Raw genomic sequence first — 27,557 nt, 5'->3', positions numbered from 1 at the left:
ACTTTGATTTCACTGTTGGTTTTAGAATGAACAAAGATTGAATCTGAAAAGCTTGCATTGAACGTGAAACAAAGATAGTCTTAAATAGACTTTACATGACTCCAACTACTTAGCGTAAAAAGCTCAACTAAGCAACTAAACTACCACGTCTTTAGCTCCTACAATCTAGGACGACTTATTCAAATTGAAAAGATCAAACAACTAGCTTGAAGACCACGTAAACATAAACGACAGAGTTTTATCCTTCAATTCTTCCCTTAAACTGAAACGGCTCCTTTCAGTTTACTTCTTCTTTGCGCAAACACCCATTCTTCCTCTCAGCTTCTCAAATATCTCTAGCTTCACGGCCTTTGTCATGATATCAGACAGCTGATCTCCAGTTGAACAATACTCAAGCTGTATAGTTCCCTCATTCACCAGTTCCCTCAGAAAGTGATACCTCACATGAATGTGCTTACTTCTTCCATGTAGCACTAGATTTTTTGACAGTTTGATGGTTGAACTGTTGTCGCAGAACAGAGTCGTTCCTTCTCCTTGTTTGAATCCAATCTCCTCAAGTACATTTCTCATCCAGACTGCTTGACATGCTCCATATGCTGCTGCAACAAACTCAGCCTCTGTTGTTGAAAGCGTCACTATAGGTTGTTTCTTTGATGCCCATGACACAGCTCCTCCTCCCATCATAAACACAAACCCTGACGTACTCTTCCTGTCGTCTACATCTCCTGCGTAGTCACTGTCTACAAACCCAACCACCTTCTGCTCTCCACCTCGTTTATATAAGATTCCGTAGTTAGGAGTTCCTTGAACATACCTCAGAATTCTCTTTGCGGCTAACAGATGTTGCTCATTGGGACGCTCCATGTACCTGCTCACCAGGTTTACAGAGTAGATCAAGTCGGGTCTTGTTGCCGTTAGATACCTTAGACTTCCCACAAGCTGCTTGAACTCAGTCGCATCTACTTCTTCTCCTGCTCCAGCTTTAGTTAACTTGTTTCCAGGTACGATAGGATTTCTTACGGAGTTGCAGTTCTGCATTCCATACTTCATCAGCGTTTCTTCTGCATACTTCTGCTGGTTGATGAAGATGCCTTCCTCATCTTGAATCACCTCTACTCCCAGAAAGAACTTCATCTTTCCCAAGTCACTCATTGCAAACTCCTCCATCATTGAGACCTTGAACTGTGCCAACATCGCTTCTGAGTTACCCGTATAGATGAGATCATCCACATAAAGACTAACCACCAAAACGCCTTGTTCTTCTTTCTTTATGAACAGAGTGTGCTCACAGAAACACTTCTCAAATCCCTCCTTCTTAAAGTAACCATCTATGCGGCTGTACCAAGCTCTGGGAGCTTGCTTTAGGCCGTAGAGTGCCTTCTTCAGCTTGTATACCTTCCCTTGCTCCTCTTGTATCTCAAAACCCTTCGGCTGTTCAACGTAAACTGCTTCATTCAGCTCACCTTGCAGAAACGCACTCTTCACGTCGAGTTGAAACACGTTCCAACCTTTCTCTGCAGCTAGAGCTATCAACATTCTGATGGTATCCCATCTTGCCACTGGTGCAAAGACTTCATGAAAGTCCACACCCTCTCTCTGATGATACCCCTTCGCCACCAACCTCGCTTTAAACTTCTCGATCTCTCCGCGTTCATTGAGCTTGGTTTTAAAAACCCATTTCACTCCAATCACGGTTGCACCTTCTGGTAACTCCATCAGTTCCCACGTTTTGTTTTCTTCTATCGACGTGATCTCTGCTTCCATAGCTCTTCTCCATACTTCTTCTTGCTCTGCTTCCTCAAAGCTACTTGGATCCTCATGTGGTATGAATAGAGCGAACACATCTTCTCCTTCTTCTGCAATGATAAAGCCTGCATTACCAGAAATGTAGTCTTTCATCCATACTGGCGCCTGTCTTTTTCTGCCTGAACCTCCCACGTTTTGTGTTTGAGCCGAGCCATGATTTGTGTTTTCTTCTTCTTGCTCAGCTATATCTTCAGCTTCCTCTCCATTTCCAGAACCTTCTCCTTCTTCTCCACCTTCTTCTTCTTCTCCACCTTCTCCTTCTTCTCCGTCTTCTTCTTCAGGTTCGACATTCTCAACCGTTTCTTCCCACTCAAGTTCCTTCTCCTCTGTTTTTGCTTCCCAATCCCAACCATTGCTCTCATCAAATCGAACATCCCTACTTATCAGTATCTTTTTCGTCTTAGGATCATACAAACGATAAGCTTTAGACTCTTTGCTCAGTCCAAAGAACACACACTTTGTGCTCTTCTCGTCCAATTTGATTCTCCTTTCGTATGGAACCATAGCGTAGGCAACGCACCCGAAGATTCTGAGATGATCCACTGATGGTTTGTTGTTGCTCCACTTCTCTTCGGGTGTGACTTCGTTTACTGCAGCTGAAGGACTCCGATTCAGAATGTGTACTGCATACTGCGCAGCTTCTGGCCAGAAACTCGTTGGCACCGATCTCTCTAACAGCATGCATCTCGTCATATTCATGATACTTCTATTCTTTCTCTCTGCGGTTCCATTCTGTTGAGGAGTATAAGCTGCGGTTAACTGTCTTTTGATTCCATTCGCCTTGCAATATTCTTCAAACTCCTTTGAATTGAACTCCCCTCCTCTGTTTGTTCTCAGACACACCAGAGCTTGACCCAACTCTCTTTCTACTCCAGCTTTGAACTCCTTGAAGGTTGTAAACGCTTCTGATTTCTCTGTCAAGAAGTAAGACCAGCACTTCCTACTGTAATCATCAATGAAGTTGATTATATACCTCTTCCCACTCTCTGATGTTGGTGTGATTGGCCCGCAGATGTCACTGTGAACGAGCTGCAGTCCCCGTGTTGATTTCCACAAGCTCCTTTTTGGAATGCTCTCCCGGTTCTGTTTTCCCCGCATACAAATCTCACACACCACCTCATCTCCATCATGAATTATATTAGGTAGGCCTTTTACCATATCCTTCTCTGCTAGTGATCTCAGACTTCTTGTGTTTAGATGTCCAAATCGCTTGTGCCACAGTTGATCATTCGGCGTTGTTGCTTGTAGACATCTTGTCTCCACTCCTTTAGTCTTCTTTACATACGCTCGTACCATGAACATACGGTTCTTGGTCATGTTCGATTGAATGATCAGCTTCCTCTGCTGCTTGCTCCAGATCTCGCAGACATCATCTTCAATGATAATCCGAAGCCCTTTCTCCTGAAGCTGACCCACACTGAAGAGATTGTTTTTCAGTCCTGGCACGTAGTAGACTGATGTGATCACAGTGATGATCCCATTTATCTCCAATCTCAGACTGCCTCTTCCTTCTACCATCATCCTCCTATCATCTCCGAGCTTGACACTCTGACTAAAGTCGTTCTCAAACTCTACAAACCACTCTCTGGTTCCACACATGTGGTTGCTACAACCAGAGTCTAAGAACCATATATGTTCTTGAGACTCTTCCACCGTGTCTACATGTGCCATCAAGAGCATGTTTTCCTCCATCTCAGCGTAATTTGCCTCCTTGTCCCAGCTTGGACACTCAAACTTGTAGTGTCCTAGCTTGTGACACTTGTAGCATTCAATCTGCTCTTTGTTGAAGCTTGTGCTCCCCCGACCTCTGCCTTGATAGCCTCCTCTGCCTCGTCCTCGTGAGAAGTTCTGGTTTCTTCCTCTTCCTCTGCCATAATCAGACTTCCACTGTCCCTCAACCTTCATGGCTTGCTCATCTCCTGTGTTCTTGCTGAGATTTTGCTCATGTACCATCAGCGAACTCTGAAGTCCATCTACCGTTAACTCCTTGATGTCGTTTGATTCCTCGATGGCGCATACAACATAGGTGAACTTATCAACCAAATTTCTCAGTATCTTCTCCACCACCTTTGCATCAGGCATATCTTCTCCAAGATTGCGCATGTCATTGGCAACCACCATCACTCTTGCGAAGTACTCTGATCGACTCTCCCATCTTCATCTCTAGTACTTCAAAGTTTCTCCTTAGCCTCTGTAGTTGTGCGCTCTGCACTCTCTCGTTTCCTTGGAACTTCCTTTTCATGGAATCCCATAGCTCCTTTGACGTCTCCTTCTTTAGGATGGTTTTAAGGATAGTTTTATCTATCGAAGCGAATAGATAATTCTTAACCTTATGATCCTTGACAGTCTTCTCAGCTAGCTTTGTCCTTTGTGCCTCCGTTAAGATCACGTCTGTCTCCGGTCGATTGATCCCTGTTTCGATCAGATCCCACCACTCCTTGGACCTGAGTAGATTCTCCATGAGCATTGCCCAATGCTCATAATCTCCATCGAACTTCGGTATGATCAACGTATCCTTTTCACTCATCTTTTCTTCTCTCTCTCTGTCTCAGTCTCGTTGTGGCTCTGATACCACTTGTTGGTTTTAGAATGAACAAAGATTGAATCTGAAAAGCTTGCATTGAACGTGAAACAAAGATAGTCTTAAATAGACTTTACATGACTCCAACTACTTAACGTAAAAAGCTCAACTAAGCAACTAAACTACCACGTCTCTAGCTACTACAATCTAGGACGACTTATTCAAATTGAAAAGATCAAACAACTAGCTTGAAGACCACGTAACAACATAAAAACGACAGAGTTTTATCCTTCATTCACTTATATCACTTTGAAGTGGAGTTGATTTCAATGTTGTGAAAAAGATGAAAAAACGAGGTAATGTTCAAAAGAGTTTATGATTTTGGAATTAGTTTAGTGTTATTTATTTCTGATTCTTCCCTTCTTTGTTTTGACTGCAGTGATAATGAGTCAGTCAAGATTAACTTACATTATGGAAGCATAACAGAGAAGAAAAATAACAATATAATATATCTGGGAGGATTTTAAAGGATTTTTAAGTGAAAACTAATATCAATATCACTTAAACATAGTTGACTTCGTTTAAATCGATGTGTAAAATCTAAAAACCGACCGTATTATTGACCAAATAACATAATGTAAACCGACCTTTTATTATACCAAACTTCGGTTATCTAATGAACTAAAGAACCTAGCAATTAAACTATCCGCGGGTTATATTTTTGGTACAGTGGTTTCATTATGGTTATTTAGCTTAATAGTTAATAACATTTTCCCATTTGTTCTTTTGTCCGTGTTTCTCATGTTTAAGGCCAAACTACAATAATTTAACTGTATATCAATATGATTTTTTATTTTTGTATGCATTCATTTTGAGTCTCTGACATATCTTTTCGTTTCAAAAGTTACAAAGCCTGCAATTTCTTCATGTGTTATTTGTGTACGAATGTATCATATGTGCATTGTTGTCAAATAGTATTGACATTGTTAGTTGGTTCCTCTTGGGTCAAGTCAATTTCAATTTTACAATATGAGATTTAGAATTTAACATCTTATCGATATATAAATCAATACTAATCACAGGAGCTGGTAGAATCTAATCTATTAATTTAGAGTTTTATTTGAAATTTACGATGACATATTTTAAATTTGAACATGCTATACTAAATAAAAAAACACAATTGTATTATTAATTCTAAAGCTGAAAAGTCCTGTTTACTCATCTAACCAACCATAGAGAATTTTCGTACAAAAATTCAATAATTTAATATTAGAAGGAATTGTCTAACAAAAAAAATTATATTAGAAATTAACATGCAAGATTTTATAACAAATGGTATAAAATAATCTATTTACATATTTTGCTAACAACATTAATAAAATCAGAAATTATCTATTAATGATCATTATAGTTATTTTCTGTATATTCTGCTTCTTAAATGTAAAAAAATTCCATATGGCTATTCAAACCTATGTGCTTGAATTAAACCCGAAATGTTATCGAGTCTTTAAAATTGTTATTTGAACCAAACCAAAAAAGAAAATAACTAAATCCAAACCAAATCAAAATTTATAAATAACTGAATGGTTCTTATAACTAAACCGAAAACCAAAAAATACAATTTGGAAACAAAATGAAACCGAATGCGAATGCCTAAACATATTAGTTAACAAACAAACATGTTAATAAAATTGTTAACAAAAAATAAATCGGGTACTATCCTAGTTACTATTTTAAAAGTGCAATCGGTTATGTACCGGTGTCTCTTCATTAACATGAATGACATATAAAGAGCTGAGAGAATATTTCATGTGAGTAAGTAACACCTTTTTAAAAAGCATATAATACTCTATTTATAATTTCTATTTTTGACAAACATATAATACTATTTTTTGATGAATTCAAATTTATTGATCACCCCAAAAATATATATGTACAAAGTAAATGTTTATAGTGCAAATAATAAGGTAAAGACAAAACGTTAAGCGAAATGAGTTTCAAACCATCTTCTCATCAAACCTTGCAGCTTTGGCCGCAGTTAGTAACCAGTGGAGGTGATACAATTCCGAACCGCTGTGTCCACCATCCTAGCAATATGATCAACCGGCTTTGAGATGTTATTATGCTTTCTGTCAGTTCACCCGCCCCAAATGTAGTACATCGTAACCTCAGGGCAAGCCTAAAGAGAATAAACGTAAGCCTGTCGTAGGTGCTCATAAGAAGACAAGTCATGGTGGGATCCCAGTCAGGATCTGGATCTGTTCCAAAGAGGCTCCCAGCAACACGGAGCCAAAGCGTATAACTTATAAGTGTATGGGCATGCAAAGAATAAGTGGTTTGTGTTATTAATTGTAGTGGCCGATTTAATTTGTTGCGTTTATTATACAACGTGAAATATGATAGACGAAGGATTGAGAGGATAATTGATGTGTTTTACAATTTTTTGGTTCGTGTAATTAAATGTAGTGGTAGACATAAATGGAGTAGGCATAGCATAGTGACATATTAAATTAAAATATTTTTTCTAACATCAATTAGATAATCATAGTAAATATTAATTAATGCAAATATTAACATAATAAGCCTTTATTTCCTTTCTGGCAGACCTAGTTTGATCTCTTCTCCTCTCCAACAACCATCATGGTCGTGGTCATTCCTGCAAACAATCAAACTCATCAAAAGCATTTACATCTTCTTTTCTTAAAGATTTTACTCTTCTTTCTAGAGCTACTTTTGTTACTGAGTTAAAATGGCTATAGACTAATTCCTTCTCACGACGTCTCCTCCTGTCTGACCCATATATCTTGCTACCTGAAAAATACTTAAACAAACTGATTACAGAAAATAACTCTCTTTCTCTCGGTTTGTAAGTAGTTACTCAAGTTTTCTTGTTCTTCCTTGAGAGTCTAGCCTTGAGCAAGATTCCAATCACTTTAGATCTAGAAATCCTAACCCAAAACAGAAAGAAGATAGGTAGACCGAAGGATTTTTGGTGTCAAACCGAATGACCTATCCTAGCTAGCCCGATTTCTCCTACGCATTTTCTTTGTTTTTTTTTTTGGATCGTTTGATCTCTGTTCTCGTTTCTTCTGAACTTTATTTTTCTTTCTATTTCCATTCAAACGATGTCTTGGTTTGACTTACAAAATATAGACAGAGAATAAAGTGTTTAAGATAGATAGATAGATAGATTATTTTTTTGAAACAAGAATAAGAATACAAACCCTAACCTTCAAGTGGCTCTAATACCATTTTGTGCCACCTTTGATAGGCTTCTTTTTTCTTTTTTCTTTTTTTTGAGAAAGGGGTTAGCTTCTTTCCCTGGAACACTTGAGTAGGCGTGGGTGAAGGGATCAAGAGGATACTATCAATCTTGGATGGATTGTGAACTTCACCATATATAGAGCTATGGGATGCTCTCAGAACGATTTGCTGCTCTTATGACACATGATCACCCTGCTTAGTTATGCCATGGATGGTTCATGAGAGATCACTCTCTTTAATGTGAAGGTAATGTTCAAGGCTGAACAAAGGTAACGTATCTCCAAAGGAGGAATTTTGACTGGAAATAGTTTATTGCTTGATTCAGGTCGTGGGTACACTTTAGTTTAAGCTAAAAAAAAACTGAACCCTAATCCTACACCAACGTGATTAGTGAAAACAAAACCCTAATTCTATTTTTAGTTGGTTTAAGAATACAAATCTAATCCTAAGTGGTGTACACATTAATAAAATAAATTATATACAATTAAAACAAATTCGGCCAAGAGTTGAGCCATGGTTGTGGATCTTTTGTCTTCATGGGTTGATAAGCCCCTTGTTCCATCAGGACGAGCTCTTTTGACAAACAGGACGAGCTGGTTTGGCTTCCGAATGCATCTGGAGACTATACATCAAAGTCTGGCTATGCCCTGGCTAGACTATCAATGCAGAGCCATATACCTGATCAGTTCCCGTGGCGCAAAAGTGTTTGGAACCTAAACACCCCTCCCAAGGTGCAAACCTTCCTATGGCGATCAATGAACGGAGCCCTTCCCGTGGGTTCTGTCCTACTCACGCGAGGTCTCCATGCGGAGGCTAAGTGTAAAAGGTGTGGAGAGCTCGAAACCCCACTGCATCTCTTCCTTACCTGTCCTTTTGCTGCCCGTATCTGGGACCGTATCCCGGCTCTTTTCAAGCCTGATGCTAGTACTATAACTTCGGTGAGTAACCTCCTCATCAGTAACATGAGAATGATCAACCTTCCACCTACCGGCCTGGGAACCTCCCCAATATACCCGTGGTTGTACTGGCACCTTTGGAAGGCTAGAAATATGCTAATCTTCGAAAATAGATCCTGGACAGAAGCTGAATTGGTTTTAAAAATTATTAAGGATGCGCGCTGCTGGGAAGAGGTTTCCCAAGACAAAAGACACGCCCAGACCAACACATCAAATTCGATACCCGGCCCCCCACCATCTCCGCAATACATTAACTGCTTCACTGATGGAGCCTGGGATCCTAATTCTGGCAACAGTGGCCAAGGCTGGCATTTCACTACCTCCTCTGGTGTGGAGTTAAAACATCAATCTTCTAACCGCCGACATGTAGCTGCGCCCATAGTGGCAGAGGCTCTCGCGGTAAAGGCTGCCCTTATTGATGCAGTCACTAATGACTTCTCTCAGCTGAATGTCTTCTCTGATTCGAAGTCTCTCATCAACCTCCTCAATTCCTCTGCTTCAACAGTGCTTCTTCAGAGTGTTCTGTTTGATATTAGAGCCTTATGTTGTAGGTTTGATTCTATCTCGTTCTTTTTTGTCCCCCGTTTGGGTAATGTCGTTGCGGATACTCTTGCAAAGTCTGCTTTAAGACTCCTTGTAAGCTCTCCGGTTGGAGAGTAAACTATTTCCCCCCCTTTATGAATCATAGTAGTTCGTTCAAAAAAAAAGCCCCTTGTTCGAGCAAGTCCTAATTAGGTCCGCCCCATTGTCATTCTGATCCAACCAGATCGTTCCCCAAGCTCATTTAGTTGATAAAAGTGTTATTGTTGGTCCATTTCCAGATCCGGACCTTCATCATCCGTTTCAAACTCATTTCTTGCTGATTTCGGTTCGCCTATCTCATTTCTCGATCATACCGGAGCGCCCTGACCATGTCCATTTTCTGTCCAAACACGTTTGTCCATATATAACATTTCATGATCAATTATTGTTGCTCCACACTCTATGAAGGATTTTATCTTCTCTCGGTCTAAAATTTCATGGAGCCTATTAGATCACCTTTAATTCCATTAGACCCTTCTTGAGTCCATTTCAGTCCATTAAGTTGTGCCTTAGACCAATGTCTAGCTGATTCTTCCATGGTCTTCAAGTCTTAGACCATAGTTTTGCCCCTGATCAATTCTTGATCTAGATCCGCCACGAGCTAAGATCCCAACTATAACTGCTTTTCCTAATACCAAAGAAATGAACAATAATGCAAATAAAAAAAGAACATAACTATTTTCCCCAACAATTTCGCATTTTCCTATATCATCTTGTTTAAACATTATTCAATAAATAATGCTAACACAATTAATAAACAAGAATGCAAACCATAGAGTTTATAACGAACAAAAGAGTAGTTTATTACTAATAAGACAATATTTTATCTTCTATGTTATTTATGACTCTACTTCTGTTCTATTCCGATCATCATTAGATAACCTTATTAACGTGAAAAAAAAGAACCCGACTACATACCCTCATTCCCTCAATAGAGGAATTATGTTTAACTTGTGTTTCAGTCATTATAACTCGACCACAATGATATTATTAATATTGAAGAACTCTCAACCGAAGCTAGGAATTACATCAAAGACATAATATTCTCAACAGGATCCGTGACAGGCCAGATCCTAACGAGATCAGTGCCTCCTAACCTTGGTGACTGGATTACAAAACTTCTACGACTATTTATGTTTGGATTATAGTAATAACCCTCTGATCCTAAGTAATAATAAAAATAAGGGACTATAACGATTTCACCACCAGGATGTGTCACACCAAATCTGCACATAGAACTTGGTATTCCTTGAAGCACAGCCATGTGTGTAGTCTTCGACCACTCTTGCTTCTCCGCATTCTCCATAACCCACACATCCATATCCTCATTGTTGAGGTAGTTGTAACATATGCATCCTAACTTCCCTTGGTAGTCTACAAGAGATGATTTTCCATACCTTACATTTAATTTTTCCGGAACCTGAAATACATGACTAAACTTCTCAGACACAACATTGAAGCTAATGATAACATTTCTCTGATTCTCCGCCTTTGCTGTGTAATAGATTGTCCCGCCGATGCAAACTGCAGTTCCGAATGGACTGTGACGTTCGATGCAGCATTTGATATTCCTCCACTCCTGTCCGAGATCTCCCAGCGTGAAAACTTTACAAAACTGCTCCGGCTCACTTGTTGGCCTTGCTATGCACGCTACTTTGTACTGATTCCTCATCGGGTCGTACCCGAATAAGTAGAACCGCCTTGGGGGTATGCCTGTATCGGGTAAGGGAACAGAACGCCTTGTGGTAGGGTTGTGCAACGTGAACTGACCACGAGTACATGACCAAAACCCGATCAAGCCGCGAACGTATTGAAACTCTCTCGCTGTTGCGGTCATGGCAAACATTTTCTCTACGATTTGGTTTCTTTCGCTTCTAATTTGACGAGAGTAAGTGTACGAGAAGACCACACCACAGTCTAGCAAAGTATCCAATATGAAGTGTGGAGCATCAGGCGAGGGTTGACTCAAAGACCGAGTCACGACGGAGTTTTTGATAATGTAGTCGTCGATAATAGTTCTCCATTGCCTAGAGACGCATCGGGTCCTCGCGAGGGACTTTGGTGGAAGTCTGTGGAGGATCTCTACGGTTAGATCCAGAGGTGTGTTGATACCATCGCCGGATCTTTTTCTTTTTCTGGCCATAAGATGTCAGAAGTTGCGAATTAGAGAGGCCTTGTTTGTGGTTGTTTGTTCTATTCCTTCTCTTCTAACACAAACCCTAACATATGTATACATACACCCTTTTGTTGTTGGTCAACTAATGCATGAATCAAATCTAGCCAACAAATGGAGAAACAAACAAATGCATGAACGAAAAGGTATCATATCATTTCTTCCTTTTTTTTTGGTCAAATCATATCATTTCTTTCTATTTTGGAAAATTTTGAGTATCATTAAAAACTCAGAGTTCATAATTTTTTTTAATAAAACTAAAAATAAAATTGAGTCTATGAATTACAAACAACAACAAAAATATTTAGTTGTGGCTCCAAAAAAAAAAAGAATTCCTTAGTATGTGTTTATATTTTCTCTATTTTTCTTCCTCATTTCATTTTCCAATTATTTAATAAATAGAGACTCAGTTAAAAATCCACGTTGTGGATACTTTTACGTGTTTGATTTTTGCTCCTTTTTACAGGCTAATATTAACTTATTTATTAACAAGATTAAATTATTATTTAGCAAAACTACCTATACTACTCGAGATATTTATTCCACGTTTTTACAAAAAAAAAAAAAAGATATTTATTCCACGCAATAAATCTGCCTCCTTAAAGCACGACGTCGATCTTCTTCTTATGTCTTTAGACTTTCGAGTTATGTTTTTTTCCTACCTTAGAGAAAAAAATTAGATTAAACATTTCCATATTTGTGGATAGAGAAAGATTTAGCCTATTTTTTTATAATAGTAGCCAACAAAAGGAACTCAAACCCTAGAAAAAAGAGATATCTGAATGCTGACTATCAAGTTAGAACATAATAACTAAATAGTACTAAATATAAAATAATTAAATAGTACTAAATATAACTATTTTGGTCATATAAATCCGATATTTTGCAAATGAGAAACTCATTACTCTTCTGTTTTTTTTTTTACATTTTTGGCATCAATTAGAACATAATAATTAAATAGTACTAAATATAACTATGTTTTAAACGAGACAAACTAAAGTAAACGTAGACAAAAAAATTTGAAGTCATAATCAACTACTTACTGATGGTGAATGGCTTGCAGCCTTTTCTAAACACATTTAACACTTTTTTAAATCCTCAGTATAATCTTCCATGGTTCGGCTATAGATGAAGATATCATCAACATATACTACCACAAAAAAACTCTATGTAAATCTTTAGAAAATGGTTCATCAACCTCGTGAAAATGCTAGACGCATTAGTCAACCCAAATGACATTACTAATCTTTAATACAGCCATGATTTAGTGTTAAATGCAGTTTTTCATTCATCACATTCTTTCATTTTTATATGCTGGTAACACTCTTTATGTCTTATCATAGAAATGATATGAATTCCCAAAATTGACATTGGACATCATATATGTTTATGAATTAACTAATTTGAATGTTTGTGAATTCACTTACATTAAACAAACTTTTAATTCATCTTTTCTAAGTTCACGTTTATAATGAAACAAACATATTTTTTGACTGAGATAATGAAACAAATATTAATTTTGTATATATTTCATTTTTAATATAGTTTGGGAAGATATTATAGTAAAAATGGAATCTCTTTTTTAAACAGTAATATATTATTAACTAAAAAGAAAAAACTGAAAATCAAAATTTTTATCTATGGAATTATACATAATATTTTTAGTTCATTGAATTTTTTTTATTATAGTTGACTATTCAAAGAATTAACGAAAGATTAACATGGAAGAAACTGATTTCTCAAATAATATTATAAATATGAAATGAAGATATTTCAAAAATATTTTCTTCATCGATCTTTTTTTTTCATTCATTCTCTTTCTAGCACTTTTACTAGTCACACCTTCTAACATTCGATATCTATAAGGATATAAAATTCTTAAGTATTTCTATTTTTTTTTCTCATTGGTCCTTGAAATTTATCTTAAGAGAAAGAGTTTTGAGACACTACTCCTCACTATGGCGGTAGGAAAGGTAACCGAATACTTGTGTTCTTTGGCTTGGCTTGTTTGGGGTTTTGAATGGTGAATTTCATTTTATACAAAAAGAAATGAAGGAGTTGTAGAAAAGGTGTAGTAGTGATTAAAAAGGGAGGAGAATTAACAAAATAAAAACAGAGTTAAGAAAAAAATGATTTTGAGGGCCCTACCGGGTTCGAACCGGTGACCTATTGATCTGCAGTCAATTGCTCTACCACTGAGCTAATGACCCTTTTGTTATTTAGTGATGAGTGGGTACAAGTTATAGGATAGCCATTGATTGAAGGAGTGGTTAGTAGCCATGGGATGATATTAGTGTTACATGTTGGAAAGGAGTGAAAGAATGATTATAGAATGATCTCACTATCTACTATGATAAGAGAGATCATAAGTTCAACTCTTTTTGGCTTGCCGCTGTGATTGGTTACATACTCCAAACTTGTACCTACCTTACTCACCCCAGGTGCTAAGCAAAACAAAAGGGAGAAGCAGAAGAAATGCAAATCTAGTTACATTGAGATCCTCTGCTTTTGTCTATTCAACACTTTGAAAAAAGTTCACACTTTTCTCTCTCTGACTTGCACCTAAGATCTCAAATTGTTACTGAAATTCTAAAGACAGTTTTTTGGGTTTCATCTTGATCTGTTATATATAAAATTGCTTATGTATGTCGTAATGTTCTGATGAGGTAGTTTGTTCAGTTATGGTCATACTCATGCTTGTAAGCTTCTTCAAGCTTCCCCATTTCCACCATCTTCTTATGATTGATTCAGAGGTTAAATGGCTCCTGGGTATGTAATGAGAGGTTTCTGCTGTATTTTTTGTGTTCTCAAATGACAAAGATAGTCTGAAACAGATCAAATACGGAACAACATTGCAGGTAAAGATTAAAACTAAGCATTCCGATCAGTAACATAAGAGTTGCAGTTGTTGCAAACTAACATTAGAAGTTGGCAAGAACACTAAGTTGAAGATGTCTAATGGAAACAATCTTCCATGTAAGGTTTCAATTCATGCGAGAGGAGTACAGATAGTTCGGCTAAGGTTCTGAATCTCTGTCAGCAACCTTGAGACTGAGTCTTGTACCTCTTGAGGAACTTGAAGCTTTGGATGAGTCAAGTCCAATGAATACAATGTGATGACTTTCATCACGACAGACAAATGTAAGTTGTGTGACTTGCCGTCCCACACACTCTGGTTTGGAAACTTGCACTTCTCTTTCAATACACATTTCTCACACACCTATTATGCCAAAGAAAGACTTGTTAGATACGGCTGGAAAGAAAAGGAAAATGAAATCAAGACAGTGTAGAGTGTAAAGCTAAAGTTACATTGTTCTCATGGATGTCGAAAAATTTGCGCAGTGTTTTAGCAGCGAATATCGCCCTTTTCTCCAAGCTTGGGCAGCCAAATAGCACAGTGTTCTTCAGGTCACTACCTGACAACCACCTATAAGTTGAATCTGAGGTTATGAAAAGTCCCTAGCTGCTGAAACAACATCTAAGTGTCGATTAAATGCTGCAGGGTATGGCAATCAAGATCATACAAGAGAACTCCTAAAAACTCAAGACAGTCGACAAATAATTCCATTTGAAGCATTTACAAAAGTCTTAGCCACTTCTTACATCAGAGCTTCTCTATATATATACTACAACTAGTCTATGATCCAACCACAAGAACTAAATTCATCACAGAAGATTCATCATTCCGATAGAACTAACACCTTTACCAACCCCGGCTTTAATATAATGAAACTCTTAAGAAGTGTGGCGCTTCATAGAAATGAACATGTGCACTGACAAGATTTGAGTTGAACATGCCAAAGTTATCCATCATAGATTGGACCCATCAAGATAAAACATTTCAACAAACATTTTCTCAAAAAGAAACCTAACGAGCATCACATTTTATCCAAACTTTAACAATCAAAAAGAACAAACACACAACATATGATCAATATACGAAAGCCTGAGCCACTTCTTACATCAGAGTTTCTCTATCTATATTACAACTAGTCTATGAATCTATGATCCAATCACCACAACAAAAGATTCATCATTCCAATAGAACTAACACCTTTACCAAGTTCATTTCTCATAAAATGTTGACATATAATAGAATGCAAACTCTACGAAGTTTGGCACTTTATAGAAATGAATATGCCCACTGACAAGTTTTGAGCTGAACATGCCAAAGTCATCCATCATAGATTGAACCCATCAAAATAAGCAAAAACCTAACGAGCAAACACACAAGATATGATCAAATGTACAAGTCAAAGATTCTTACTTTGCGATCTCCTGGTAGTCTTTTCCGAATCTCTCAGCAGCAAACTTAACAAAAGTTCTAGAATACTCTTCATCGAGACTCCCCAACTCCAGCTTCTCACCACTGATGAAATTAGCCTTGTTCAAATACCCTTTTTTATGCAGAAGCTTCACAAACGAAACCATCTCCAAAGGAAGCTCCTTGTAAACTCTAACCACATCGTTGTCCTCCTCTTGTTTCTCTTCGTTGGCTTTAAACAACGTGTAAAGGTTGCGACTTTTGTCTGTTTGCAGTTCTGGCACTGTCCCGACAACCTTCTTCAGCTTCTTCTTTATCACTGGTTCTGTGTTCTTCAGTTCTATGAGTTTCTTCTCTAATTCAAAAAGCTTTCTCTTCAACTCGTTGCCCACTTCTTCTTCTTGGGTTTCGCTCGTTTCGGGTTTGGGTCTCAATCCTACGGCCTCTTCGAATACAACAGAGAGTGGCTTCTTGTAAGGCTCCGTTGAAGAAGCGATGGTTCTGCAAATGGTCGAAGGCTTGAGAAAGGATTGGTTTTGGAGAAATGATTTGAGCAGAATCGCCATGGGTTCAGAGAAACCAACAAGAGAGATGAGATTTTGCAGATTCAGTGATTAGTATTGTGAGATCTCATCATTCAGAAAGCCATTGAAGCATCTGGACCTTCCTCTAATCTTAGATGGAGACGCCCAAAGGGTTTAGACTTTAGAGAGGGTCTTAGAAGGAGAGGAAGCGGTTCTCCTAAACCAGAATAACCAAACTGGGAGATTCCGGTTTACTTTGATTTGAACCGGAAAATTGGTTTAGTTAAATTCGATTTAGTTGGCGAGTTGAACCAAGATTTGGGAATTAGGTTCAACATCGTCAAATTAGGGATTCAAAACTTTAGAACTGAGTCGTTTCAAATTCGAATTACGATTCATTTGCGGAGCTATTACGAACGGATACTCATCCAAAACTTGAACTGCGAATCGTGAAAACGAGAAACTGGTTTAACAGATGATGAAGAAGAAGGGGATCGATTTGAAAAAAAAAAAGAGAAAAAAAAATTTGGACCATTTCTCGATTTGTGCGTGTCATCCTTGCGCAGGGGCCATGCTAATCTTCTCTGTATCGTTCCAATTTTATCGGATGTCCCCGAAGGGACAATCACCATTGTGACTCCGTCGATATATAAACTTAGCTTCTGCTTCTCTGATAAACGATGTGGGAAACAAAACCAGGAAGATGACTAAATATTGGGCCTGTACGATAAACTAATAAGGCCCATTAGATAACTAAAACATGCTTCTCATATTTCTTATATAGGCCCGGTTAGATATTACAAGACCAATCAGGTATCCGGTTTATAACAATTTCAATTTTAGAGCAATCAAAACTCTTTTTTTCTTGTTTGGCAAAGGATTTAGCAATCAAAACTTTTTACCACTTAAATGAAGTTTGTAGCATGCAACCGTGTATCCTGCGGTCATATCACATGCATCAAACAGCTTTCTTTTTTTGTTTTCTTCACAATTCACATGTATCAAACTGTTTTCTTCTGATCATGCATTTATAATTCAAAAGATCGAAATCATATTTGATAATAATACCGGTATACTACTAGCTGTTTGATATTCTTTTTCTGGCCAGTTATAATCATGCAATATTCTTTAATATATTAGACAATTATATTTCAGAACCTCTGAATCGTAAGATGAAATAATATTGATGATAATACTAACTTGATATTCCTTTTTCTGGCCAGTAGTAATTATGTTATATTTTTTTAATATATCAGACCATTATAAGATGATAAAAACAAATTCTTCTCTGACCAATCTAGTTGAACCATGTCGGTTCAGTTCACGTTAGCTAGCTCAACTTTATAGTTTGTAACCTAATCGTCGTGCCGTTTTCATCAACAACGTGTCATTGTCCTGTCGTTTTCTATTTTGTTTCGCGTTAGGTCCCCTTCCTCTACTCGTATACGCCTCACAAAAATACATAAACTATTAAGCAGACCAAACATTAGCCAACCACGTGTCTGACTCCTCGTCCTGTATCACATCTGTCCCGTTAGATCTCACCACGTCACAAAAAACAGAGAGATTTATTATTATTGGTACAACAATTTTTATTACATTTTCAACTGCTTCGTTCCTGACCAGTCGAACATGGCCTCCACTTTTATTGAGCAGTGTGTGTAACTTTTGACTTTTAATAGTGTATTTTCTTACACTTTGGTTAGCCAGAGCAAGACACGAGTCAATGTACTGAATAAGAAAAAGAGTTGGTATTAGTGACATGTTTTAAAATGATTCAGAAGCGGAAAAAGAAAAACGAAATGATAATAACTATCACCTGGTCCATTAATGACTCCATGTTCGTTACAAAATTACAAAAAAAATACTAATATAAATTTCTTATCTTGTCTTTTAGCCACAGCAAGATCATAGCATTTCACATGGTCCAAGATTATCAGAAAACCTAACCAAAGGGATTTAAACAACAACGACCCTTTTACATGTTGATATCAAGAATCAACTCTTCTTCCTCCTCTTTCTCAAAAAAAAAAAAAAAAAAAACTTTTTCTTCATCTCAGAAAAGACCCCAAACTTTTCTTCTTTACTAGAAAGTCCAAACCCAACCAAAAGGCTTTGTCTGTCCAACCATGGCTGCTGATTCAAATGATAACCGGCGTGATGTCGTCGTCAAGATCGACGGCGAAGACAATGAGTCTAGCAACAATGGCGAGGGAGGAAAGTTCTGGAGAGAATCAAGTTACAACTTCTGGCACGGTGATCAGAAAGACAAGAACGGTAAACCCCACGGCGGTGGAGACGACGGAAGCTTTGACTTCATGCACCGGAGAAACGAGAAAACGGCGGAGACAGATCCGCCGTCAAAGCTCATAAACCAGTTTCTCGACAAGCAAAAAGCAGCCGGCGACGAAATATCACTCGACATGGAACCAAACATGCCCGAGCTTCAAAGCAACACGGTCTCTCCCTCGCCTGTTACCGGTTCCGCTTCACCGGGGGGTTACCGTAACGAAACGGTTGACGCCGTTAGACGGAGACATAACAGAGTGACGTTGTCTCCGTCTGTTAAAGAGAGTGACAGCAGCGAAGAAGACGAAAACAGAGTGGACGAGTCAGAGGTTGTGAAGTGCAGCTCGAATAGATCGTTGAGGACCAAGACTCTGATGAAGATGAAGACAAGATCCAGACTCATGGATCCTCCGACCCCGTCTTACCCGGAGATGGTTTCGGGTCGGACTCCAAAGTCCGGTCATTTGAAAACCGGGAAAAACACTAAACCGGGAACTCCGGTTCAAGATTTGGAAGAAGAGGAGGATCCGTTCTCGGAGGAGGACTTTCCAGAAGGTTACAAGAAGGATAAGCTTAATCTCGGGATCGTGATGGAGTGGATCTTTTTGATTCTGATCATAGCCGGTTTGATTTGTAGCCTTGTGATACCTTTCTTGCGCGGCAAGAAACTGTGGAACCTAGCTTTGTGGAAATGGGAAGTGATGGTTCTCGTCTTGATATGCGGGAGGCTTGTGTCTAGCTGGATAGTGAAGATATTCGTCTTCTTCGTCGAAAGCAACTTCATGCTGAGGAAGAGGGTTTTGTACTTCGTCTACGGGATTCGAAAGCCGGTACAGAACTGTCTCTGGCTAGGGCTTGTGTTGATAGCGTGGCATTTCTTGTTCGACAAGAAAGTCGAAAGAGAGACGAATACCACGGTGCTTAAGTACGTGACTAAAGTTTTGGTCTGCTTACTAGTTGCTGTTATCATTTGGCTTATAAAGACGTTACTAGTTAAGGTTTTAGCTTCGTCTTTCCATATGAGTACATACTTCGATAGGATTCAAGAGTCTTTGTTTACTCAGTACGTGATTGAGACTCTCTCTGGACCTCCTCGTGTTGTGATTCATATAGAAGAGGAGAAAGTAGCCAACGGTGTGGCTGGTTCTAAGCAATCTCCTCCTGGTCCTAAGACGGTTTCTTCTGCTTCACCACAAGTGACCATTGGAAGTGGGAGGCTGCAGAGGAGCCCGACAAGGGTCGGGAAAAGCCCGGCGCTTTCGCGGAGTGGTTCCAAGAAAGAAGGAGAGGACGATGGGATAAGGATCGATCATTTGCAGAGGATGAATACTAAAAACGTGTCGGCCTGGAAGATGAAGAGGCTGATGAATGTAATAAGAAAAGGAGCACTTTCTACTTTGGATGAACAAATAGACACGAGCACTCATGAAGATGACAAAGCTACGCAGATAAGAAGTGAGTTTGAAGCTAAACTTGCAGCAAGGAAGATCTTTCAGAATGTTGCTGAGCCTGGTTCCAGGTATATATATATAGTATTATGACCACACAACTTTGGTTTGATGTTTATTGAGTTCAAGGTCTAAAACAGAGGATTTTTCGGGTTTTAGGTACATATATATCGAAGACTTTATGCGTTTTCTCACTGAAGATGAATCTGAAAGAGCCATGGATCTCTTTGAAGGAGCTTCTGAGAGTCACAAAATCAGCAAATCTTGTCTGAAGAACTGGGTGGTAAGAGTTTGTCTTAAATTAATACTCCATGTTTCAAAGCCTGTGTTTTAAAATGATGCATGATTTAAAATTTCTACACATATTAATAAATCATATTAAATTTAATAATAAATATATAATTTTGTAATTATTTATTTTTCATAATTTCAAATTAATAAATGCAATTAATCTTTTTGAAATTTACAATTGATCATTATAGTCAATAAAAATATATTGAAAATACAAAAAATATGTATTTTTCAGTTTTTTTCTTTCTGTCAAAAATGAATTTTTGTGAAATGGATGAAGTATCTCTTTTGTATTGTAACACAACTATGCTGAATTCTCATGATATTTCTATAGGTTAATGCCTTTAGAGAAAGAAGAGCACTAGCATTAACTCTAAACGATACAAAAACAGCCGTGAACAGGCTACACCGAATCATCAATGTGTTGGTCAGCATTGTGATCGTTATCATTTGGCTACTCATTCTCGGAATCGCTACAACCAAGTTCTTGCTTGTCATAAGCTCTCAGCTTCTTCTTGTAGTCTTTGTGTTTGGAAACTCATGCAAAACCATCTTTGAAGCTGTCATCTTCGTCTTTGTCATGCATCCATTTGATGTTGGTGATAGGTGTGAAATAGACGGTGTCCAGGTTTGTTCTCTTCCTGCATTTTCATAACACAATACTTACGTAAAGAGCTAATACTCTGATTTTTGTATGGTTAGATGATTGTGGAAGAGATGAACATTTTGACTACTGTCTTTCTTCGATATGATAATCAGAAGATTGTATACCCCAACAGTCTTCTTGGCACTAAACCTATTGCAAACTATTACCGCAGTCCTGATATGCAAGATGCCATTGAGTTCTTTGTCCATATAGCAACTCCACATGAAAAGATAACAGCCTTGAAACAAAGGATACTCAGGTTAGATTCTAAACCCCAAACCTCTTAAGATTTTGAAAAATACATAATACCAATGTTCAAGAAATTGCTAAACGGTAACTAGGCAGGTTTTTAGTGGACTAACGCCTAGGTGGACGACTAGGCACTTTTCCTAAATTTTGTTGTTTATAATATTTGATGTTTATGCGGACGCATATAGGCACTGCCTAAACCGTTTTTTCAGAACATTCCCTAATATAAATTTTGGTATATGGTTTTTGTGTTATGCAGCTACGTAGATAACAAGAAGGACCATTGGCATCCATCGCCGATGATGGTGTTTAGAGATATGTGTGGACTGAACAGTGTGAAAATTGCCATGTGGCCAACACATAAGATGAATCATCAAGACATGGGAGAGAGGTTTGTGAGGAGAGGTCAATTACTTGAAGAGATTGGTCGATCTTGCAGAGAGTTGGATATCGAGTATCGGTTATATCCGCTTAACATCAACGTCAAAAGCATCCCCCCTGCTGCTACTCCCATCACTTCTGATCGGATTCCTCTGAGCTGGACTCAACAACGCAATGCTTAAAGATATGGAAAATTTTGAGTTTGTATTTGTAGAGAGAGTGAGTGAAAGAGAGATTTTTCTTCTTATTTCGTTTTACTCATTCTTTATTGTTTTGACACCTCGAGGATTCTTGTGTTTGAGTGGGTTATAGTCGTCTTGAAATAAAGGCTTACATCGTTTGAATAAATGCATTACTAGTCACATCATATACATAACTTGATATTTTGCGCGACGTCGTTTGGTAATATCCCTAACCGCGGCAACGTCGTTTCGTAGTAAATCTAGCGACGTCGTTTACAGCATCTACATAACGGCCAGGCCCTCGTTTAGAAAATTTTCAAATCTTCGTTTCTCGCGCCGTAATCTGTAATTCGCGATGCTTTTTGCAGATCTCTGGAGTCCTTTCCTGAAAATAACTTTATATCGTCTTGATCGGTAGCGATTATCACATGTGATCGTAAGTTTTGTACCTTTCCGATTACTTTTAACAGATTTGGTTGCTTATTTCCAGTAACCTGTTGTACAAATTCGTATATGCATTTTAACAATTTGCCGGTAGTTAGATTGAATGTTGGTTAATCAAAATCTGTGTTGTTAGTACTCTTTGATTGGTGATGTCAACGTGTTTACTTCTTAATCCATTAGTTTTCTAAAACGCTTGACTTTGGATTCTGACTGTTGGTGTGCATATATTGAGCTCTATATCAAGATAATGGAAGTTTTTATTAGAGCATGATTCTTCCTCTAGTTTGAGATGAGTTTAATTTGCAGGTGCGTAGCAGCTTAATATACTTTATATTAGAGTTTGACAAAAGGTACAAGTTCGTGTTTGTATTTAAACAGCTTTTCTGCAGTTAGAATGAATGTTTGCAAATCAATATCTGTGCTCTTTGATTGGTGATGTCAACGTGTTTAGTTCTTAATCCATTGTTTTCTAAAACGCTTGACTTTGGCTTCTGACTCATGGTTTAGATATATTGAAAAACAGAACTCTAAAACAAGAGGTTTATGGAGAATAGAAGTTTCTGTTAGAACATGATTCTTCATCTAGTTTGACATGAATTTAATTTTCAGGTGCGTAGCAGGTTGAAATATTAGAGGTTAAAAATGAGGTGCAACGCCTGCTGGAGGGAATTGGAAGGCCGTGCCATTTCCACCACTTGTGGCCATTTATTATGTATCCATTTCACACTTGTACTTGTGTTTTGTACTCTGTCCGCGTTCTTTAGCCTTGTCTTGATGAATAATATGCTTGATACGATGACCTTAACCTCATGAGAAGGTACTGAAGATGCCAACAAGATTCTCAGTAATGATGGTGCATGCCCCATTTTTAAAGGGTTGATTCTCCACATACTGAATGCTTGACTCAGGATCTTTCCACAACAGTTTGCAGATGTATCTCGCCACACCAATCATTCTTCTCTCTCTCTCTCTCTGTCCCTATATTGTAGACGTGACCAACTTCTCCTTTGTGAAGAACAACCTCAAAGGCTTCAGCAACGTCTTCATAGTAAAAGTAACTCCTGACGTTAGATCCATCTCCATGGATGGGAAGCGGCTTCCCACTCATAGCCAGCAACATGAACTTAGGAATAATTTTCTCAGGAAACAGGTTAGGCCCATAAACATAGTTCCCAATAACAGGCAATCCATACGATCTACCATAAGCCATCATAAGCATCTCAACACCAGCCTTTGTAGCTGAGTATGGATTAATCGGTAAAAGCTGAGAAGCTTCGTGGTTTCCAACAGCAGCATCTTCATCTGTTTCTCCGTAGACTTCAACGGTACTGAGTACGGTAAAATATTTGTTCTTGGTGAACTCAAAGCTGTTACCAAAAGAGTTATCAACATGGGTCTGCAGCAAAGATGCATGATCAAAATTGAAATTTAGAATCAAATTTGGTTTGATTGCTTGTTTACAACTACTTGCTGCTGTATGCAGACCATGTTGCTATGAATTTTGATGTGTTAGGTGTCTTAATTTTCTCTCTTGGTGGCGGCTTGAAGGACTACCGCTTGCTACATCATTTTCTCTAGTGATTCATGTTCCTTTTGACATGTATTGACATATGCTGACTCCTTCATGGAATTGTTCATCTTCAAAAGTTTCCACTTGGTGCAAGGTTCTTCCTCCTGGCTTATTGCTTCCCCTGCCTGTGTTACAGAGTTTTCTTCTGCCTCTATTGCAGAGTGTACAACACTTCTATGTGTTGTGGGTGCAGGTAATCAAGAAGTGAAGGAAATCGAAGTCATGTTTCAATTTTCTGTACTTTCCTCTGATACAATGTGTCTATTCTTATGGCCACTTGTTTGGCAAAACTGTGGGCATTGGTTACCTTTTTTTTATCTTGTAAACGTTTCTCCTTTGATGGAGCTTGATTTGTTTTGAATGATGAGAGAATCACATGTCAGTTTGAATATTGAATGCTAGATTCAAAAGAACCTCAGATTAAACATCAGTTAATCAAAACAAAGAAACCTGATATTAAACATATTCGATCACTCAACGCTGATGCTTAACGTCACGTAACGGAATAGTAACTACTGGTTTCCTTCTTCTTTAGTTGATAAAATTAATTAAACGAAAATACACTCTTTCATGCTAATTCATAAGCATTTTTTTTTGTAACCATTGAATAAAATGACTAATTATGTAATGTGTAAAAGATTGATTTACGGAGGAGAAAGATCCAAGGACCAATGACTTTTTCTTGACCTCCACATTTTTCGGCTTAATGATTCTCTATATTAGCCAAAGTTTCCCATAAGCAAAGATTATTTCTCATTGTTGAAGAACAACACAAGGAGTAATGAATCCGATCTTGAAGTTCAAGAAGTATATAATCACCACGGTATTCTTCTCTTCAATGAACTACGCTTATAACAAATTCAAAGACTATGGAGCCAACAAGATAACCGAAACCATCACCGGTCACAACCCTGAATCAGACTGATCTAATCAAAACCTGTTCTTGTGAGTCACAACTAAAATTCTTCATTATATCATTGCAAAGTCGTTCAAAATCAGAGCCTGGCCAATAATACTCTACACAAAAAGACGGGAGCCCCCTGGTCTCATGTTGTCTGGATCTGGAGGATGATTATGGTTAAAAAATGTTGTTTGATGAGTCTACTCTCTACGATGCTGTGCCGTAACTACTCCTGTGTGCTGCTACGGCAATTGCTGAAGATCCAGCGGGACCAAACTGTGATTGTGCTTGTAACAACTTAGCCTCAAGGGCCATGTGTGTTGTTTCTTAATTGATATATCTTAGGGTGGTTCATGATCTGACGTCTATTTCAACTTTTTTTTTCATTTCAGTCGAGTATTTTCTAGCTATATCATTTCGAACCTGTAACAAAGAAACATAATTTATTAGTTATACAACTGGTATAAAACGGACACCAATTACACCTGGTACATAAAGTACGCAAGTCCATAGTAACACGTACCTTAGTGAAGAATGATCCATTGAGCTCAGGTGCTCTGTACCATCTTGTAGCTACATACTCCTGCATCGTCAGAAAAAAACGAAGCCAAAGGAAAGAGTCAAACACACAAAGTTGGAGACAGTAACATAAACAGAACATAAGAGCATGTGCAATGGTGAGACCAACCCATGAATCCTTAGCATTTTTTTAATAATTTTTTTTTCTTTTTGGTTGTTGTTTGAATAGTTAAGGATTCGAATCAAAATTGTTCGTCCAATGGTGATTCCGAAGATGGAGTCCTTAGGAATATTTTTTTTTTAATTAAAATTGAAATTTTATTAATTGTATAAGTTTTAAAACTATAAGTTTCATTTAATATGGTTTCTATAAGTGTGATAGAAGTTTAACAATATCTACGTTTGATACAAGTTTAAAAATGTTTACAGCCAAATTCAAGCCAAATTCAAGTTTAACATACTAGCCTTAGCCGAAAACAACATAAGAGAAGCATATAAGATAAGAAACAAGATTACACTTGTGGCAACTTCGAGTTGTAGCAACAAGATTTTACAGTAGTACCAAAAGGAAAGAAAAGGAAACAAGTTCTGATAGAGACGAAACAAACCGAAAGAGATAACTAGCTAGAGAGGAAACAAGTTTGGTAGAGAGGAAGATAAGAACTAAAAACTGGCAATTGATAATAAAACACGGAAAACTGGAAGCTTGCGAGAAAATGATCATAGTTAAATCTATATAGCGGTTAACAAGAACCGGAACCCCCTAACTCATCGGTTTCGTACTCTGGAGAGTTAGGATCGCACCCACGAGGAACATCAGGATCATGCAATAGCTTTTTGAGAGCATAGTCGGCAAACACGTGACTAGATGGTCCATCAGCTTTATTGCCATACTCTCGTTGCAGCTCTCCTAGCTCGGGAAATTCCTGACAGAACATCAACATACTAAATCACTAACCAGAAAAGTTTCTCCAAGTAGTGTTAGGCATGATACAGGAACAGTTGCGAGGAAGATAAGATGGATTAGAGATGTAATTAGAATATATAAGATGTCTCTATGCGTCATCCGCTCTTACATTAGTTAAAGGATCAAACGTTTTGATATAATCAGCAGCTGACAGTTTGAGAATCTGCAAGAGAGCACGAATACTTAATTAGAATCCACAGGTCGGGACAATTAAGAAAATACGAGAGTATGAGAAAAGTGATTTCATAACAGCTTTAAGAAATCAATTGTTCTAATTAATCAGTGTTTAGAGAGATTCTCAATAAAACATTAAAATAGCATGGACATTGTTTGTTCACAGGACAATTATAAAACACGAATTCATCGAGTACATAACATGCTTAACAAAAACAAGAGCCCCACATTTTGAGTTTACATGGGAAAAAAAAGGCTACAAGAAACCGCTACATCATATACCTCTTTAGCGTTGTTGTAGCTATTCCACTGAAACAGGTGGAGAAGGAAAGCTCTCTCATACTTCTCCGCTTGCCATTACAAGCAGCCTACAAAACGCAATAGACATCGTTATTACAAGCAGCCTATAAATTCGAACACTCAGTAAAACCCTAGATTCAAAATCAAATCCTTTGCATCCGCCCACCAGAGCTCGCTACTGTCACGAAATCGAGAACAGAGCTCGGTAACGGGAGGGGGACGAGAGCACGTGCCTGTAAGAGGATGGAAAGAGAGGAGCAGACGGGGAAGTAACGAGAGCGGGTGAACTTGGAGTTGAATTCGGCGAGAACGTCTTGGATCGGGCGGAGATCCGACTGGATCCGACAAGTTTGGTAGTACCAGTTTTCCGCCTAATCGTCGAGAGCTTCTTTTTTTTTTCTGTCTCGGTCGAGAATGACCTAATTTTTTTCAACCCAGCCCAGCACAAACAGAACCCGTCCCACTCAAACGTTGCCACGTACACAAGGATCAGATCCTTAAACTCCTTCCGGACGGACCAATCCTTACCTAAATTAACATAATAACTATTATTATATTAAAACTATCCTAAGGATTAATGCTAAGAGACAGTTATGGACCCCCGTTGCGGATGGTCTAACAGTTAAACAAACAAAAGGTGGGTACAAACCGTACTCCAAAATATCGTTGTAGGATTTTCATTAAACGACACTCTAATTGAAAGTCACAAACTTCCAACTTGCATTAGCCAGTATATTATTATTACCTTTAATCCTTCATGCTGAGTATGAGCGAGAGGCTCTATTTATCTACCATTACTGTTGCTAAGCAGTTTGCATGCTAAAGCTAAATGAAGGTAGTGACAAGCTAACGAATGGTTGACAAATATTTGCATTTTCATTTGCTGTTGAAAATATAAACAGTTTAGAAAGACGCAAGAACCAACTTGTAGATGTTGGAGATAAACTTGATAATAACTTGGTTGACAAGTTATCTAATTCCTAGTTTAATTATAAGTGTTAAATATATTATTTAGGAGTTGTCAAGTTAGGATATTTAGATTTCTATATCAGAAGATTTCAATGTGTAACATAACTTGTTTTTGAGTTATTTTTTCCTTAAGATAA

General features: G+C 38.0%; 3 protein-coding genes, 1 long non-coding RNA gene and 2 other non-coding genes across 6 annotated transcripts; 1 reads left to right on the top strand and 5 right to left on the bottom strand.

The window, feature by feature from the left end:
* Window positions 1-10,153: 10,153 nt before the first annotated feature.
* Window positions 10,154-11,272, bottom strand: LOC103832668 (putative F-box protein At1g32420). Its single transcript, XM_009108724.2, has one exon. It carries the CDS (start codon window positions 11,270-11,272, stop codon window positions 10,154-10,156), a length of 1,119 nt encoding a protein of 372 aa, XP_009106972.1.
* A 2,168-nt stretch (window positions 11,273-13,440) lies between these two features.
* On the bottom strand, window positions 13,441-13,512 carry TRNAC-GCA. The gene has a single exon. It is a non-coding gene; the product is annotated as a tRNA-Cys (tRNA).
* A 630-nt stretch (window positions 13,513-14,142) lies between these two features.
* On the bottom strand, window positions 14,143-16,756 carry LOC103832667. The gene is made up of 4 exons (XM_033276525.1): window positions 16,623-16,756; window positions 15,570-16,530; window positions 14,612-14,729; window positions 14,143-14,522 (listed from the first exon to the last, which is right to left on the bottom strand). Exons 2-4 carry the CDS (start codon window positions 16,130-16,132, stop codon window positions 14,292-14,294), a joined length of 912 nt encoding a protein of 303 aa, XP_033132416.1. The 5' UTR covers window positions 16,133-16,530; window positions 16,623-16,756; the 3' UTR covers window positions 14,143-14,291.
* Window positions 16,611-16,713, bottom strand: LOC117127614. Its single transcript, XR_004450634.1, has one exon. It is a non-coding gene; the product is annotated as a U6 spliceosomal RNA (small nuclear RNA).
* Window positions 16,757-17,916: 1,160 nt separating the features above from the next.
* Window positions 17,917-21,756, top strand: LOC103832666 (mechanosensitive ion channel protein 4). Its single transcript, XM_009108721.3, has 5 exons — window positions 17,917-19,898; window positions 19,987-20,110; window positions 20,453-20,746; window positions 20,821-21,023; window positions 21,273-21,756. Exons 1-5 carry the CDS (start codon window positions 18,220-18,222, stop codon window positions 21,574-21,576), a joined length of 2,604 nt encoding a protein of 867 aa, XP_009106969.1. The 5' UTR covers window positions 17,917-18,219; the 3' UTR covers window positions 21,577-21,756.
* Window positions 21,757-25,505: 3,749 nt separating this feature from the next.
* On the bottom strand, window positions 25,506-26,519 carry LOC103832664. Its single transcript, XR_001955558.2, has 3 exons — window positions 26,434-26,519; window positions 26,087-26,140; window positions 25,506-25,936 (listed from the first exon to the last, which is right to left on the bottom strand). It is a non-coding gene; the product is annotated as an uncharacterized LOC103832664 (long non-coding RNA).
* Between the last annotated feature and the right edge of the window lie 1,038 nt (window positions 26,520-27,557).

The sequence above is a fragment of the Brassica rapa genome, chromosome A08 (genome assembly GCF_000309985.2).
Source record: "Brassica rapa cultivar Chiifu-401-42 chromosome A08, CAAS_Brap_v3.01, whole genome shotgun sequence".
NCBI classification, from domain to species: domain Eukaryota; kingdom Viridiplantae; phylum Streptophyta; class Magnoliopsida; order Brassicales; family Brassicaceae; genus Brassica; species Brassica rapa.
Note: the sequence above shows the minus strand (reverse complement) of the source record. Positions and strands in the feature narration are given on the sequence as shown.

Bases quoted from the DNA above. Each gene is read 5' to 3' on its own strand.
- LOC103832668 (XM_009108724.2), bottom strand. From the start codon at position 11,272: ATGGCCAGAAAAAGAAAAAGATCCGGCGATGGTATCAACACACCTCTG.
- LOC103832667 (XM_033276525.1), bottom strand. From the start codon at position 16,132: ATGGCGATTCTGCTCAAATCATTTCTCCAAAACCAATCCTTTCTCAAG. The intron at 14,730-15,569 runs GTAAGAATCTTT...TTCAACTTATAG, and splicing joins GACTACCAGGAGATCGCAAA to GTGGTTGTCAGGTAGTGACC. The intron at 14,523-14,611 runs GTAACTTTAGCT...TTGGCATAATAG, and splicing joins TCGACATCCATGAGAACAAT to GTGTGTGAGAAATGTGTATT.
- LOC103832666 (XM_009108721.3), top strand. From the start codon at position 18,220: ATGGCTGCTGATTCAAATGATAACCGGCGTGATGTCGTCGTCAAGATC. The intron at 20,111-20,452 runs GTAAGAGTTTGT...ATATTTCTATAG, and splicing joins CTTGTCTGAAGAACTGGGTG to GTTAATGCCTTTAGAGAAAG. The intron at 21,024-21,272 runs GTTAGATTCTAA...TGTGTTATGCAG, and splicing joins TTGAAACAAAGGATACTCAG to CTACGTAGATAACAAGAAGG.